A 12,579-nucleotide genomic window follows, 5' to 3' on the forward strand; every position below is an offset into this window, starting at 1 on the left:
ACTCAGTTCTAGTTAGGAATGACATACGAAAATTTTGAATGGAGGCACACATACTCATGGAGGGATCCATAGGTTCCCGACCCCCGGTCCAAACAATCACTTTAAATTTACAGTTTTTCGGAGATCCCGGCCATAAATCGAGCCGAGATTTTTGCGCAGCGGGTAAATGAGAGCAGCTAGGCGGAGGTGCAGGAGAGGAAGTTTGAGGGTCACTAGCTCAGCACAATCCTTCCCCTCCCTCCCCTCTTTTCAGCCCCCGGTGCGGAGGCCCATTTTAAGAAACTGAGCTGGACAGCAAGGAGGAAATGACACCAGAAGACGAGACACAGGAAGACACAGCAAAATCCCCTTTTTTCCAGTTCAAAAAGGAACTGCACCAGACGAACGAAATGCAAACGGAAGGAGAAACTCGCCTGCCGCTCTCTTTGTCCTTGTGTGTCACGCATTTCACGCTCCGTGTTGTGATCACAGCATCTTTCGGCTCCGGGGATTTCATTTGATTTTTTCACGTCCATGGAAACTCGCCACCCTCCTGCCGAGCAGGCGGTGAATGGCGGCGTGATATCTTGATTCGCTGTAAATGTGTCATTTGGAGACGCCGCTCCGGCTTTTTGGGGATCTTTTCTTGGCATGTTGGCGATAAATCCTATTGAATTCATACCAGTGCTTAAAATCCTTGGAAACGCTTGAATTTTGGATGAAGTGTTTGCAAATGCTTGAAATTGATCCCATGTTTCTCAGCAGTTTTGACTCTATAGATCACACATTGAATGAAGAAAGATACAAGTCTGCTTAAAAATGACGCCAACAGGACTTTATTTACACACTAGTTAAACGTTAGAAGAATTGATTTACCGTATTTTCCGCCCTATAAGGCGCACCTAAAAGCCTTTATTTTTTTCAAAAGCTGACCATGCGCCTTATAATACAGTGCGCCTTATATATGGATCAATATTAAGTCGCAGTCTTGCAACTAAGGCAAGCAGCCGCCGACTATATTTTCTCCCCGAATGCGAAGTCGTCCGCGGTGTATGCTGGGATTTATATACCGGCGTTTCATTTCCTAACCAATGTGTCAATCATCATTTGAATCAGTCACTATTGGCTAAAGTTATTCGGAGGTAAAGGGGGCGGATCCTTTTTATCATTTACAGGCTCGCATAGGCTAAAGGGGCGAAACAAAGCCTGCAATTGGCCAAAAAAGATGAATGTGAATCACACGTTGGGTTGCACTAAGGCATAGAGAAAACATTTTTTACTATTCTATATTTGTAAATATTTTACTCTCCTGGATTTACTACACTCACGGTTATAAGAAGACCATGGTTACGTATCATTATTGAACGTGATGGCTGCAAGAGAACTTAGGTGAGCTATGTGGCTTTATATTTTCCCGGTATCTTGTTTTAGAACGATCTTGATGTTTCTGTGATGAGTCTATTTTTAAACTCAATTCAATTCAAAGTGTTTATTGTCATATGCACAGTAAAGAACCCCGTTTCCCGCACAATAAAATTCTTACTTTGCTGTCCACACAGTTGCCAGCAAAAAATTAAATGGAAACTAAGAAATGTTTGGCATTTCTTGAATCCCAAGACTTTAACCTTCCGAATGATATTTGGAACGATGTATTTGAGTGATTGGTGACATCGTACAGACACTGTTTCCGTACGTGTCTGAGACACGTATTTGCTTCTTTGCAAGCTTTGGGAATGTTAAGGGGGTAATAAGTTGGACTGAACTATCTGACTGTTTTGTCGACGTTCCCATTGTAGCGCCTTATAATCCGGTGCGCCTTATGTATGAAAAATATAGGACCAAAAACTATTTTTTGGGGGTGCGCCCTATAACCCGGTGCGCCTTATAGTGCGGAAAATACGGTACCTTTCTCTACAATTGGATGTCCTGGAATGCTGTCAGTAAGAAAAAGAATTTTATAAAACATTGACCAAACAGAAACGGCAGCAACACTAAGGAAATGGGCCACAGAAACTCATTCTCCATGCCTCATTCAGTGAATGATAGCTGCTGGTTTAATATTTGGCTTTGGATTTATCACATTTTCTGGTTCTTTTTCCTACAGGCAGCACTCAGTGACCTCAAACAGCAGGGCTATGAATTGATTCACATTGGATTTTTTTTCTTTTAATGGTGCTGTAGAATAAAAGTCCTTAAAAGTGCTTGAATTTGGCCATGAAAAGACTGTGGATGGAGTTTATTCTGTAAATATTCACGTTGTTTTAAATGCAATCAGTTTGAATCAAAATACTGGTATAATAATAGTGCTATGAAAAAAATAGTGCATGTAACAACAGTTCAATGAAAAGTAATGCAATAATATTAGCAGCAACAAAAATAAAAAAAAAGGGTACATTATTTTCACAGTTTTGTGCGCTTGTTTAGGAGGGTAACACCGTTTATAAACCAAATTTTATCATCCAGCAGATGGTAGGTTGTTTTTTTTATTCTAAACTTGATTAAAAATATTTTTTAAGATGAACAAAAGTATCTACAATTTGCTTGATAAGATAGATTGAATCATGTTAAAGCTGATTCGTTCGAGGAATCAGAACATTCTGCCAATGGGCTAATATTTAATTATTTTTTTTCTGCAGTGCAGGTATTTGTTTGATTTAAATACAGACTGCCCTACTTACGGACGATCGTTCATAGGTTGCTTCAGTGCTAAATTTTGCATGTATAAGGCTTATATAATTAACGTGTATTGTTTTGTACTAAAAAATAAACATTTCATAAAATATTATGCTCTATAAGGTTAAGTTTAACTTACTTTTGGAAGATGGGCTTCAAGAGTTAGGCGACTTCCTCCTCCGTGGTAGAAAGTGGCTGAAAAAAAAGCGATCCAACCATTTTCTCAACCGCATCAAGCTTTCTTATTCCACTTTCATTTCAAAAGAAACGGCTCGCCTCGTCTTGACACTTTACACCAACCTTATTGAATGGATGCACGAGATATTCAACCGTACAAGTTTTTGGTTTGAACAATTTTATTGACACTTTTAACAGCAATTAAACACATTCACAATTTCACCATATCATATTCTAACAAGGTTTCTGGAGGTCAAGATGGCGTCAAGTGTCAAAGTTGTGGACACAGTATAGAATGTTTACGCATAAACTAGGAAGAGGAAGTGGATTTCTTCTTCTGGGTGGATGCTGGGATGACCTCTCACAGCGCCACACTCTGGTAGTGGCGGAAAGAAGCACTACAGTAATGTGCTTTACTCAGAAAATGTGCACACAATACAAAATCGAACTTACAGCAATGTCCGGATATTTTTCAACACCCCAGAAAAAATGTTAGTATCTTCCGTTTTTCGTAATTCGAATGGTCTTAATCAGGGAGCGTCTGTGTGTATACATATATATATATATATATATATACACAGGGTTGGGTTACTCTAATAAAAGGCAAAAGAAACTAAATAGGAATAAAATGATGACTCACAACACGTGGTAAGCTTTCTCTCCTGGCTTTGATCTCTTTGATCTCCGGCAAAACGAACCTAAAATGTGACAGAAACGAAATGAAAATAAATCCAAACAGCTTGCCGACATCATTTTTGCCGTTCCATGTATTCCGTTACTCCTCAAGCCTGCACAAAATGTAGTCATTTTATTCATATTTCCTTTCTTTTGTCTTTTATTAGCATATTTGGTATCGGAGTAATCCAAAAGTCATTGAAAGTAATCAAGTTAAAGTTACCCTACCCAACCCTGTATATATATAATATGTATATATATATATTTGAAATAATCCATTTTCCATTATTATAATTTTATGGGTTTTTCAGACACCAAACCTAGATATTATGTTATACTAAACACGCATTTTTTTTTAATCTAGGTAAAGAATTTCCACCTTAAAAAAATATATTCCTAACGTGGTAGGATGTATATAAATGTGTCTTGCGTCATCGCGTAGAGAGTCCTTCCATATTGTAGCAAAGGAAAAATAGGAATAGGTGGGACAAAAAGGCGCGATTCGTTTAAGGCGATTATGAGCGGCACGGGAAAAAAATCGAAGCGTGACTAAAGCCTTCTTTGCATTTCGGGTCTTTGTCTTGAAAGCCGCATGAAATCCGCCCGATTCTCCGTTTGTCTTCCGGTGTCCCTCTTTATACAATCTCGCATATGTAAAAAGGACGTCATAAAGGAAATATTCCTGGGGAAAAAAACGTCTGAAATTTGAAGTCTTGAAGCCCTGGTTCTGTTGACTGTGAGGCTCGAAGCAGTTTACCGCATGTGTACTCTAATCCCTTGGTTACCGCATTAATAAGGACCAAAATCCCTCTGCGATCCTCAAAAATCTGCAAAGTAGCCCCCGCCACATCTTTAACAAGCTAACAGCATTAGTTGACCAGGGATAATGGATTGTGGCCACGCAGTTGCACTTCATTTTAGGCGGGAAGAACAGGAAAAAAAGCCGCCATGACACGTATTTCCTCTCTCGGCCAACCCCCGCTCTCAGCAATAATGGACCGTGAATAATGGATCGCGGCCAAAACAGTGCAGTTCATTTTAGGCAGCCCACAATGGTACGCTTCAGCAGCCCGAACTGGAAAAAAAAATGCGCTCTGCTGGCCTTGGCTCTCCGCAATAGTCGACCGGGAATAATGGATTTCAGCTACAACCGTGTATTTCAGAATGGCATGCCTTCCGACAAAAGTGCCGTCTGACAGTCCCTTTTCGCAGCAATATAGGATTGGGGATAATGGATCGCGGCTGAAAGAGTGCAGTTCATTTTAGGTGGAAATAACAGAAAAATAGGAGCGGGAAGACCCGTCAAAATTGCGCTCGACGCAATATGTAATCGGGGGTAATGGATAACTAGCATCTTTAGCCTGAACTAGAAAACATCTTGCAACCTAGTACACAGGCAGCAAGGGTCAAATTTCTGTTTAATGTTAAAAATGTATCCATTACCTTCAGTGGGGGTGTACCTCTTGAATGTACTTGCATAAAACCCTACATCGCATAAAAACAGACCCCCTAAAACTGGTTTAAAATAGCCAAATAATCAAAGAAATTCAAACTATTGATAAGGGGTGTACCTAAACATTTATACTTATTTGAGTATGTAGTTGATGAATATTGATATACTAGTAAAATGCTAAAAACATTTAAAAAATTAACCATTTACTTTACTGTCCGGCAGCGCTTCCATGGCATACACTAGTACACCATTTTCATGTTTGGCAATCGTTTGCTTCTTCAACTCGATAGAAACTCCAATTTTCCTTCCTCTTATCACTGGCTTTCTTAGAACCCATCGTTATGGGCAGAAAAGGGGAATAAATGTCAAGAACCGGAACAGGATCAAAACCCAAACGCGTGACATTCTCACACAAGCCTTTTATTTTACGGGAAATGGGGAGTCATCCATATGAGGCAGTGGTCCGGTGTGGAAAGACAGGAAGCCAGAGACTGCCGAGCAGCGTTGGGTAAGGTTACTTTAACTGGATTACTTTCAATTACTTTTGGATTACTCCAATACCAAATATGCTAATAAAAGACAAAAGAAACTAAATATGAAGACAATTATGACTCACAACACGTGGTAAGCTTTCTCTCCTGGCTTTGATCTCTTTGATCTCCGGCAAAACTAACATAAAATGCGACAGAAACAAAATGAAAATAAATCCAAACAGCTTGCCAACATCATTTTTGCCGTTCCATGTATTTTGTTACTCCCCAAGCCTGCACAAAATTTAGTCATTTTATTCATATTTAGTTTCTTTTGTCTTTTATTAGCATATTTGGTATTGGAGTAATCCAAAAGTCATTAAAAGTAATCCAGTTAAAGTAACCCTACCCAACCCTGCCGACGAGATCGATTCCAATTGCCCGAGTTGATATCGGACGGATGGGGTCGATATCGGACAGGACAGGACAGACAGGATAGATAGTGAATCAGGATATCCAAAATAAACAGGGAACAAAAACTGGAGAAAATAATAAACAGGACGAAAATAGACATAAACAAAACTGGAAACCGAAATTAAACGGGAACAATACCGCACAGGAAATACACACAGGTACAGGACCGAGTTGAAACCCACGCCTTGTGGGGCAGAAGTTCGTTGACGGGCTGACAAAGGAAGCGTGAGAGCGCTGAGGTTAAAATAGACAGAAAGCCAACGGGCTCCACACGGGCAGGGCCAATTGGGCGCCATGGCAACTGTGACAATAAAAGCAACAAAATCACAATAACAGGAGATATGGTCCCTCTCAAATGACAGCAGGACATTATCACCATCTACTGTTAAGGCACAGGTGTCAAACAAGCGGCCCGCGGGCCAGATCAGGCCCGCTAAGGGATTGAATCCGGCCCGCGAGACAACACTCAGAGAAGCGCAAGAGAAAAACAAGCTGCAGGTTGAAATATGTCCACTTGATGTTGCCAAAGAAAGGTGCCTCTCACAAAGTCACTGTACTTGTATTAATTTATCTCTCTCTCTCTCTCGCTCTCTCTCTCACCCCTTTTCTCCAACTCTGACTCTTTCACTCTGTGTCTCTCTTTTTTTCTTCCTTTGTTGCTCTTTGTCACTTTCTCTCTGTGTCTTTTAACCTCTTTTGCTCTAACTTCCTTTTTTCCTTTTCTCTTTTCATACTCTTCGCGCTTTCTTTTCTCTTTTCTCTCCTACTGTCTTTCTATTTCTCTTTGGATTTCTTTCTTCCTCTCCTTTTCTTTTTCCGCTCTCTCACGACTTTTTATCTTTTGTTTCTCATGCTCTCTCCATCTCCCTCTTTTTCTTTCTTTATCCCGCCTTCTCTCCTTTTCCCTCCCTCTTTCTCTTATTTCTTTATCTCTTTTTCTTTCACTTTAATCTACTAGTCCGGCCCCCGACAGAATGTTTGTTCTATTGTGTGGCCCCCGAGTTAAAATGAGTTTGACACCACTGTGTTAAGAAGTGTCATTGACCCTTTGTTTCGTCTTAGCATTATTTTGCCAAGGATAAGGCCTCCAAAACACTGAAAACCGGTCCCACTTTTGGGTCCGGACACACAAGTTGAGAAACACTGTTTTGAACGGTTCTACGAATGGCCCGGATCCAGAACCTTCAGAACGACCCGACCCGCTAGGTTGCATTCTTCCGAGGACAGCTCATTTTTCACCGTCCGTCAGCTTTACCTTACCGCCTTTGCGCTTAGTCATGCTTCCCTTCCGTCTCTTTGATTCCGTGTATCATCCATCCGCATTAACGTTTTGATGACTTTTTTTTTCCCCCGTCCTTGAATGCGTCGCGAAAACGCCACGTGAGGCAAATTTACCCTCGTGCGTCTTTTCCCATTTCTTTGTTGTTGTACCTCGGCGGGGGGGCAAGGGAAAATAAGAGTCTGGCAGCGGGACGCCACGCTTTTAAAGACTTTGAGATTTAAAACACCAACGCTTGCTCGGTCGGTGTCCATTTTGGACGTGCGGCTTCGATTAAACCGAAATGAAAATCGATAAATAACGACCTGATAACGGCTGAATATGATATAACCGTTATCGGCACGATAGAAAAGACAAGACCAGATTGGCCACTTGACACCGCGCTATAATATTCAATCAGTCTACACTACTCGTTCAAAAGATTCGAAGCATTTATGTTTCCATTGGAGTATATTTTGATTTTCTAGTAGCACAATTTGGTCGTGTCTCCTCTCTACCTCTTCATAATGTGCACAAGGCACCAGAGAGCTCAGCTGGTTAGAAAGATTCTAAGCATGTATATTCCTCATCTTAATTTACTGTATTCTGATTTTCTACAGAAGTGGTAGCACAATTTGGTCGTGTCTCCTCTCTAGCTCTTCACAATGTGTGTGAGGTGCCAGAGAGCTCAGCTTTTTAGAAAAATCCTAAGCATGTATATATATTCCTCATCTTAATTTACCGTGTTTTGATTTTCTATTGAAGTAGTAGCACAATTTGGTCGTGTCTCCTCTCTACCTCTTCACAATGTGCAATGAGGCTCCAGAGAGCTCAGCTGGTTAGAAAGATTCTAAGCATGTATATTCCTCATCTTAATTTACTGTATTTTGATTTTCTATTGAAGTAGTAGCACAATTTGGTCGTGTATCCTCTCCACCTCTTCATAATGTGTGTGAGGCACCAGAGAGCTCAGCTTTTTAGACAAATTCTAAGCCTGTATATTCCTCATCTTATTTTACTGTATTTTGATTTTCTATAGAAGTAGTAACACAATTTGGTTGTGTCTCCTCTCTACTTCTCTGTAATGTGGTGAGGCGCTAGAGAACTCAGCTTGTTAGAAAGATTCTAAGCATATGTAATACTTATCCTTATCTACTGTATTTTGATTTTCTATAGAAGTAGTAGCACAGTTTGGTCGTGTCTCCTCTCAACCTCTTCATAATGTGTGCGAGGCACCAGAGAGCTCAGCTTTTTAGAGAAATTCTAAGCCTATATATTACTCATCTTAATTTACTCTATTTTGATTTTCTATTGAAGTAGTAGCACAATTTGGTTGTGTCTCCTCTCTACCTCTTCATAATGTGCGTGAGGCACTAGAGAACTCAGCAGGTTAGAAAGATTCTAAGCATGTATATTCCTCATCTTAATTTACTGTATTTTGATTTTCTACAGGAGTGGTAGCACAGTTTAGTCGTGTCTCCTCTCTATTTCTCTGTAATGTGGTGAGGCGCCAGAGAACTCAGCTGGTTAGAAAGATTATAAACATGTATATTCCTTGTCTTAATTTACTGTATTTTGATATTCTATAGAAGTAGGAACAAAATTTGGTCGTATCTCATCCTTACCTTGCTGTGATGTGTACGAGCCGCCGGCGAGCTTGTAAGAAAGATTTTTAGAATTTATATTCCTCATCTTAATTTACTATATTTTGATTTTTTTATTGAAGTAGCGGAAAAATTTGGTCTTATCTCCTCTCTACTAATCTGTAATGTGGTGACGCGACAGGGAACTTGTTAGAAAGATTGAAGTAGTAGCACAATTTGGTCGTATCTCATCCTTACCTCTACGTGATGCATACGAGCCACCAGAGAGTTTGTTATAAAGATTCTAAGCATGTATATTCCTCATCTTAATTTACTCTATCTTGATTTTCTATACAAGTAGTAGCACAGTTTGGTCGTGTCTCCTCTCTACCTCTCTGTAGTGTGCACGAGGCACCGAGGAGCTCAGCCAACACTACTTGCTAGAAAAATTCTACCTTTTTATGTTCTTTCAAATTCAATTCCATTTCTATAGAGATAGTAGCACAACATGGTCGTGTCTCCTCCCTACCTCTCCATAATCTGCGCAAGACACCTAAGAGATCAACCATAATGGGTTGACACTACTTGTTAGAAACATTTTATACAAACATGTTACTCATTAAAATTCATTTTGATTTCTAAAGAAGTAGTAGCCCAATTTAATCACGTCTCCTCCCTAGCTCTCCATAATGAGCTTCACGCAACACAAATCTCGTGCAATATAGTTATTATTGACAAACAAACTAAGTATTGAATTGTTCCTCATTAAAATATGTTGAAATTTCCTATAGAAATAGAACCACAGCAGCGCAGAGGTTAGCGCGTGTGCGGCACAGTTCTAAGGTCTTGGGAACCTCCTGTGTGGGTTCAAACTGTGCGGAGTTTGTATGTTCTCCCCGTGCTTGCGTGGGTTTCCTCCGGGCACTCCGGTTTCCTCCCACATTCCAAAGACATGCATTTCAGGTGGATTGGCCGGGGTCAAATTGTCCCTAGGTGTGAATGAGCGAGCGAGTTGTCTGTCCCCGTGTGCCCTGCGATTGGCTGGCAACCAGTTCAGGGTGTCCACTGCCCGAGGATGGCTGGGATGGGCTCCAGCACCCCCGCAACCCTACTGAGGATAAGCGGTGCAGCTAATGAGATGAGAATAGAAGCACAATTTGGTCGTGTCTCGTCTCTACCTCTTTTGGAGAGAACGTCGTTGGGCGTCGCCCCCGAAATACGCAGAGAGGAGATATGACAAAAAGGGAACGCGCTTTATTGCATTCAGGACACGTTCAAAGTTCCACACTTTCAACATTGGCTTTTATAGTGTTCTCAATACAAGTTAAGATATCTCGTGAAGGTCGGCTTCCTCAACATATTTGCTTGTGACCCCTTGCAACAATGTCATCCCACGACCTTCACCAGATGCCTACGTACTTATCATTAGTTATTATCCACATTCCATAACACCTCTCCGTAATGTGCTCAAGACACCGGAGAGCTCAGCCATTATCGGTTGTCATAAATGGCCAAAGGCTATTTTTCCTGATGTAGCATTTGTATGTTTATTATAAAAAATAGATAATAATGAATACAGTACAGTGAAGGTAATGCCACTTGAGAAGAATGAGTATATGATATATATATGTATGATATATTTTGTGTGACATGAAGTTTTGGATCACTTGTGTAATGTTTAGAAGTGACGTAATGAACACAACCATAATCATATGCACTTTTTGTAATATTCATATGTCAATGTTATGTTGCTCGCAATAGTATCTTTGTATTCTATATATGATGGAGAAAAAAACTACTTTTTGGTGTATACTGAAGCTGTATAACGTTGTTATTGTAAACGAAAATAAAGACAGACTTCAAAATAATTGGATTTGCCTGTGTTTTTATTGTTTTCCTTAATATAGCAGGCAGTTTAGAACACAAAGGGTTCGGTTATCGGTCTTCAGAATCAGGAATATATCGGTTATTAGTAGGATAAAACAGTTATTGTGAATTACTGAGTAAAAAATAAGTATTACATACATGCGTACAAGAGAATGCAACTTGAATTCCTGAGAACTCGTGAGCTGAATTTGTGGCCCTGGGGAAAAATGTGTCTCGCCACAACATTTTATGTGGCACGTGAGACAATGGTAAGAGAAGCACAAGAGAAAAATAAGACAAATGACTTGCAGTTTGAAATATGTTAAATATGTTCCCTGGATGTCGCTAAGGCCAGTCGCCACTCTCAAAGCACCCACTGTAGCTGTATTTGCTGACTGTCGTTAATCTACTGGGGAACGGTGACCTGTAGTTATCTACTTAAATAAAAGACACGGATGCGTTTTTATAAGGCAAATCGAAAAACATTAAATTGAAAAAAAGAGCAATCGGTGTCTTTGTCTTTGTCGTCGTCCCACAAACTATCGCCGCGGCCTCCATCTCGACATTTCCCGCGCCATGCTGTCGTCTGTCGCTGTGTGACATCCGTCCGTCCTGTCTGACGCTGCGCTTCACCGGTTGTGGCCCCGATTCTTCCCCCTTTTCCCCGTTGTGTAGGAGGGTCCGTACGTGATGCTCAAGAAGAACTCGGAGATGTACGAGGGCAACGACCAGTACGAAGGCTACTGCGTGGACCTGGCCTCCGAGATCGCCAAACACATCGGCATCAAGTACAAGATTTCCATCGTGCCTGACGGAAAATACGGCGCCCGGGATCCGGAGACCAAGATCTGGAACGGCATGGTCGGGGAGCTGGTGTACGGGGTGAGGCTTTAAGTTCAAAAACACACACCAAAAAGAATTGCAACTAAACCCTCCAACCAAGAGAAAACCCCTTTTTTAATGAATTGTTTGTTTGTTTTTTCATTGAAAATGTCTTACCATCTTAACAGCAATATAAGGCTCACTGGATTATAAGGCTCACCCCCAAAAGTAGTATTTTGTGAGATATTTTTCACATACTAGGCACACAGGACTATAAGGCCCATGGAATTAAAACTACAGTAATGAGGGTGCTCCAACATCACTCTATGTTTCTCAAAGGCAGAACAGTGACCTCACATTGGCACAAATGATTGTAAAATTAACATTACCAGGATTTATATCTATTTGATTCATTATACACACAATGTATATATATATATATATATATATATATAGAGAGAGAGAGAGAGAGAGAGAGAGAGAGCAAGAGAGAAAGGAAGAGAGAGAAAAAAGAAAGTTAAAAAGAGAAAGCGAGAGAGAGAAAAAGAAAGAGAAAGGAAGAGATTGGGAAAAAGAATGGGAGAGAGATGAGGCAAGATAGACGATGAGAGAGAAAGAAAGAGAGCGAGAGAGAGAGAGAGAGAGAGAGAGAGAGAGAGAGAGAGAGAGAGAGAGAGAGAGAGAGAGAGAGAGAAGGAGAGAGGAAAAGAGGTTGGGAAAGAGAAAGAGAAACAGAAAATAAGAAAGAGATAAAGCAAGAGAGAAAGAAAGAAAGAAAGAAGAGACAGTGGGAAAGACAAAGAGATAGAATGAGAGACAAAGAGACAAAAGAGAGAGAGAGAGAGAGAGAGTGAAAAAATTGACAGACCCATTAAAATTGGACTATGACAAGTAAATATCCATGTTGCATTTTGGTTGTTATAAGAACTCATTTCATCATTGGTTGAAATCTAAAAAGCATGTTTGTGCAATTTATCATGTTAACAATAAGAGCACACTTAAAAAACTACTCTGTATGTTTCTCACAGGCAGAACAGTTACCAAATGCCGTATCCTTTAATATTAACTATGCATTTCTGATTTTATCCACCGTATTTTCTGGTATATAAGACTTATTTTCCAGTTTCTGGCCAATTTGGGGTTTTTAAG

At 40.3% G+C, this 12,579-nt stretch overlaps 1 protein-coding gene across 4 annotated transcripts in view; it reads left to right on the forward strand.

Moving 5' to 3' along the window:
• gria4b (glutamate receptor, ionotropic, AMPA 4b) overlaps nt 1–12,579 on the forward strand; it is a 198,533-nt gene that overhangs the window by 150,547 nt on the left and 35,407 nt on the right. For all 4 annotated transcript variants that reach the window (XM_088321203.1, XM_088321204.1, XM_088321205.1 and 1 more), the window contains one exon: nt 11,284–11,490. In XM_088321203.1, the coding sequence (XP_088177329.1) occupies nt 11,284–11,490 (207 nt within the window). The remainder of the gene's footprint in view (nt 1–11,283; nt 11,491–12,579) is intronic.

Source organism: Urocampus carinirostris, chromosome 17 (assembly GCF_059441175.1).
Source record: "Urocampus carinirostris isolate Australia breed hairy pipefish chromosome 17, RoL_Ucar_1.0, whole genome shotgun sequence".
Lineage (NCBI taxonomy): Eukaryota > Metazoa > Chordata > Actinopteri > Syngnathiformes > Syngnathidae > Urocampus > Urocampus carinirostris.